The sequence below is a fragment of the Oncorhynchus mykiss genome, chromosome 24 (genome assembly GCF_013265735.2).
Source record: "Oncorhynchus mykiss isolate Arlee chromosome 24, USDA_OmykA_1.1, whole genome shotgun sequence".
NCBI lineage: Eukaryota > Metazoa > Chordata > Actinopteri > Salmoniformes > Salmonidae > Oncorhynchus > Oncorhynchus mykiss.
In genome coordinates this window covers 27,283,147-27,288,302 of record NC_048588.1, presented here as the reverse complement: position 1 = coordinate 27,288,302, position 5,156 = coordinate 27,283,147, and the positions used below count along the sequence as shown (strand labels likewise).

Below are 5,156 nucleotides of genomic sequence, written 5' to 3'. Positions count from 1 at the left end.
CGCATATACTACCAGCTTTTCATCCATGCATAAAGGTCAATTGACCTGCGAAAATGATGGTAAAAATAAGAAAGATGGAAGGAAAACAAGGGAAGGGCAGAATGAATGGATATAGGGAAGCTCGTCTAACTCCCATCTCTCTCTCTCCCTCTCCCTCTCGCTCCCTCTCATGTTAACCAGGAGGTGGCGGTAGAGGTGCCCTGCAGGAATTTTTTTTAGTTGCAAAAATCTTTACAAAAACAGCAGTGTCAAAATGACAGTATGAATGTTGATACAGCGAATGCTCTATGTGCAATCTATAACTTAAAATATTATTTGGCTGTCCTCATAGGATAACCCTTTTTGGTTCCAGGTAGAACCCGTTTGCGTTCTATGTAGAACCATTTCCACAGAGAGTTCTACCTGGAACCAAAAAGGGTTCTCCTATGAGTCCAGCCGAAAAACCCTTTTGAAACCCTTTTTCTAGTCTACGTTGCGTCTACCACAAGAGGGTGTCTGTTAGCCTCCGACAATGTAACCAATGTTACAGCATGCTGTTGCCCTAAGATCAAATCATGAGCTGACAAAGTAAAAAGCTGTTGTTCTGAACAAGGCAGTTAACCCACTGTTCCCCGGTAGGCCATCATTGTAAATAATAATTTGCTCTTAACTGACTTGCCTAGTTAAATAAAGGTTAAATACAAAATCTACTAGTGCTAGCAGATACCCATTGACCTCCAGTCATTGTGCTAACGCTAGTTAGCATTGGCTCACAAAACTACCTCTACCTTCCTTTATACTGGACACAGACATAAAAATGGTATCCACAAGTCTGATTCTGGGGACGTAGGTAAAGGGCATCATTGCCAAAATTCTAACCTTTCCCTTTATGTATTCTTTACTGACATGCCTATCATCATGTCTAATTTCAAAGTTTTACGAGAAAGGATCATTGCACAAAACTGTACTGTTTTATTTAATACTGAACTGTGTTAAACAGCACATATCTAACATTTATCTGTGCAAATACATTTTAGTACCTTAACAACAACGACATGTTCAACAAACTCAAAAACATCCAAGTTTTCTTTTTAAAATTCATAATTAATGAATACAGTAATAGACCATATACAGTATATAAACCCTTTACTTGTGTCAAATAAGAGGGTGAAAGTGCATCTTCTAAAGGTTATACTGACAGTCTAACAGGTTGATTGAAGCAGGTGTGGCCATCTTTGGAGCTCAGGCCCATAATCATGTTTGGTTGTGAGGCAATGTTAAAGTGAATTTGTTAGGGCAGTAAGTACTTAGATATAACTTGCGTATATCCCAGCCATCTCCTATGTGCATATTATTTTTGTGAATCCTAAAAGACACGTCTTTAGGAAGAGGGCCCAACAGTGTCTGTTCTACACAGAGCACGTACAGTAGAAAGTAAATACAAAACTAAATGGCTTCAGGGCTGTGTAAATATAAGCCTTATGGTCTACAGTAGTATTGGGATTATTTATCCTTCTATAGTAGTTAAGTGTTTGATTAATATCATTGATTGTACTGAGAGTCCAACAATCAGTCTCTGATTATAGGGAAACCAATGCAGCACAGCAGGCCCTGATTTCAATGTCCCTGGCCTATTGACTAATATTGACAAAACCAATCCCTCTCATTTTAGTCTCTCAGTTCCATAGGCATTGCAAAAACTGTGCCTGAGACTTTGAGGACCCTACTCCATCCTCATGGCAACTCTCTCAATATGCCCCTGATGATCCCCGACCATACAGGTGTAACAGTTTAGCTTCCGTCCCTCTCCTTGCCCCTACCTGGGCTCGAACCAGGGACCCTCTGCACACATCAACAACTGCCTCCCATCGTTACCCAATTGCCCCACAAAAGCCGCGGCCCTTGTAGAGCAAGGGGAACAACTACTTCAAGGTCTCAGAGCGAGTGACATCACCGATTGAAACGCTATTAGCGCGCACCCTGCTAACTAGCTAGCCATTTCACATCGGTTACACAGGCAACAGGCCAGAGGAATCTGTTTGCTTTGGAAACCTGTCAAGCACATGGCAATTAAAGATGCACTCCAGAGCTTTTCTATAATTTCAGCCAGTAGTTTTGAAAGTGGTGCTCACCAGCCAAAACGGATCTGTTTTTTGTGTAGCCTACTACGTCATCCAATTGTGTAGAACGTCATCTATTTCATGTGACTGTTACAAATCACATTTGTGCAATATGTTAAGAATTTGTTGTGCTTTAGATCCTGGAGTGCATCTTCAACCACCTAAAGAGAGGGGTAAATTAGCGCCTCAATCGAAAACGGAGGAAATGCCTTCTCCCTTCTTCAAGGTTCTCATCAATGATCTGAAGTGAATGACATCAAGACTCAAAGCAATATGGTGGGAAGGAACCTTGCTTTCACCTTCACTGTCTGTCAGACCGGTGGTGATGATCAGTCGACAGGCAGGAGGAAGGGAAGAGGATACTTTCAGAGGCCTGGCAGATGATGATGATCTGACTACACAGGCAGCAGAAAGGCCAGGGAGATGTACACAAGTGTACAGTAGGCCTAAAACCGGAAACCTTTTAAAATAGGAATGTAGCAGGCACTTGTTCTCTAGACCTATTCTTGGTAACCTAAACACCATGTCAATTTAAATAGCGGTAAGGACACCTCTCCTATCTTCACAGATACTGTACTATTTACACATCTTACATGAGTGACTTGTCAATTACATATATTAGTGACTTCTCAAATGAGTGGGCCTGTTATAGGCATGATACAAAATCTCAAACCTATTCATGTGGAATTGTATAGCCCACACTACAATAACATGGGCAGGTGCGTCTTTGAGGTGCATGGGAGGGAGGACAGGTTTTCATGCAGTGAGAGGCATAGTGATGTATACTTTTCAGGAAACTGTTATCAAACCACAGTCCTCAACTCAATCAACCAGCAATCAACCAGTCTATTCTGGGAGCGACAGGCAGTTCATTTAGGTCTCAGGCAAGGTTACCCATCATCATAGAAACCTGCCATAGGTAGACATACAAGTGCATGTATGAATGTTATCAATGGTAGGTTACTGTAGGCTTAGTACTCAATAAGCAGATGAAGGTGTTTACATGGTGCTTGCTATATCCTACTGTTAAAAGGCCATTCTGGACAATGTTTATTTCAACAACAACAAAAAGGGAGGGAGGGACATTATGCTAGTATACAGCAGTATTTACGTAATCACACACACATCACATTATCATCATGATTAGCATATTCATCATCAGGCGTTCCTCCTATTCGTTCCAGACGAGCGGCCTGACTCGTGATCTGGTCTATATTTTAACCAGCAGATCAGCCACGTGACGACCACCGAGAACATGGCTAGGATGCTGGCCACCGACAGGCAGATGGGGCCCGCGGGCGAGGGCGGGTTGCTGTGACTGTGCACGAAGATCAGGCCCATGAAGAGCAGAACCAGCATGGACAGAAAGGAGAATATCACACACACACAGCCCGTAGTCAGGGCAACCCGCTTGCAGCTCTGACAGCTGTCATAGCGCACGGAGTCCTGGGAGAGGGTAGTGGCGGTGGACAAGGTAGTGGAGGGGGTAGCTTGGCTAGTGGACGCCCCCGATGCCTCCTCGCGCCTGAGGGCGACGAGTGCGGGGTGCAACGGAGGAGGGTAGAGGGGCAAGGCATCCTGAGGCAGAGGGTCAGAGTCAATGTACAATGGGAAATCCTCCGTTACCTTGGTATTATTGGGCAGGTTTTGTATTCGATAGTCCGGCACGGGCGTCCTGTGGCGACATATAGGGCAGCTGATTCGCCATGGACGCTCCTCGCGGAGATGGAGAGTGTTCAGGCACTCCTCGCAAAATGTGTGCAAGCATTCTAAAATCTTGGGTGCGCGACGGTCAAGGTCGAAATAATTGTAACATATTTTGCATTCATACTCCTCGTATGGGAACGCTATCTCCAGCCCGCGCGTGGGTTCCGCTCCACTGGATGCTGAATCTACCTCTGCCATGTCATCTTTCGCCATTCACATTCTCTACGAAGACAAAGGAGCCTACAGGCAGAGATGTAGATAACAGTGTTCGTCTATCTCCCGTTCATAAAAGCGCCATCATCTCGTTGATGAATTGTATAGTCTACGTTGATATTGTTGATATATTTGGATAATCCCCACGACGTCAAAAAAATTAAATCCAGGCGTCACCCGTCATCACCAGTGTTCAGATCCGCTCGTTAAATATGAAATGGGTATCATTTTACGCTTCGGGGTGTGGGAATCGGTGATGTAATGCTCGTGATGACCCTTCGATGCGAGGGTTGGGGTTAATCCACCGGAGTGATCTATGCTCAGCCCGCAGAGAGAGGAGACAGTAAGGCGACGATCGACACACAGTTCATGGTTGTTATCTTTCCTCTCGGTTGGTCGAAACCGCCCGGGTTGATAGGGGAGGACAATAGACACCGTTTTCAGCCCTCTCTGGGAGCCAGAACGAGAGGCGATGTAGAGATAACAAAATCCGCCGCCATCATGCCATACAGAAGGGATGCGCCATAATTAAATCAAAACATCTCATGAGTTCAAACGATAGACTCTGTCAAAAAGGCAAAGTTGAAAGGTCCACTGTGACATAAACTGTGTTCATATAATCTGTGCTCCTATTGTTTTGTTTAATATCCTCCTTCATTTTTGTCCTCTCCAGTGGTCATCCGTTCTTGGTCAGCATCTCTGAGGCCATACAAGCTACTGTATTAAGTCCTGTTGTCCCTTTGAGAGGACATTCTGGGCTTTTCAGTGATATCGTATGTGTGGGGGTGTGACTTTGAAAACTTTAACTTCCTGGTTCTAAAAAAACTTGTCTGCCATTAAAATTAGCACATGTTATGGACATTTGAAAATAAGTGCGTGTGGGCTAATTATTAATGATACTTTTTATGAGTTTGATATTCAAATTGTTTCTGGTAGGCCTAAGTGAATATCTCAGCAACAGTTAAGTGAGGTGTCAGGACTGTGTAAAAAAAAAAATCACATTAAATGAGAATGCTAAATACGAGGTTATCAAGAAATATCCTCTGTAGTGGACTTCCAGATGCCACAACTATGTGTTTTATCTACTGTACCTATTGACTGTAATCAAAGACAGTACAGTATGAAGATAGGCTGATC

General features: G+C 43.7%; 1 protein-coding gene across 1 annotated transcript; it reads right to left on the bottom strand.

Annotated features, from left to right (window-relative positions):
• Positions 1-931: 931 nt before the first annotated feature.
• LOC118944081 (E3 ubiquitin-protein ligase RNF182) lies at positions 932-4,799 on the bottom strand. The gene has a single exon (XM_036961852.1). The coding sequence runs from the start codon at positions 4,017-4,019 to the stop codon at positions 3,258-3,260; it is 762 nt and encodes a 253-aa protein (XP_036817747.1). The 5' UTR covers positions 4,020-4,799; the 3' UTR covers positions 932-3,257.
• Positions 4,800-5,156: the final 357 nt, after the last annotated feature.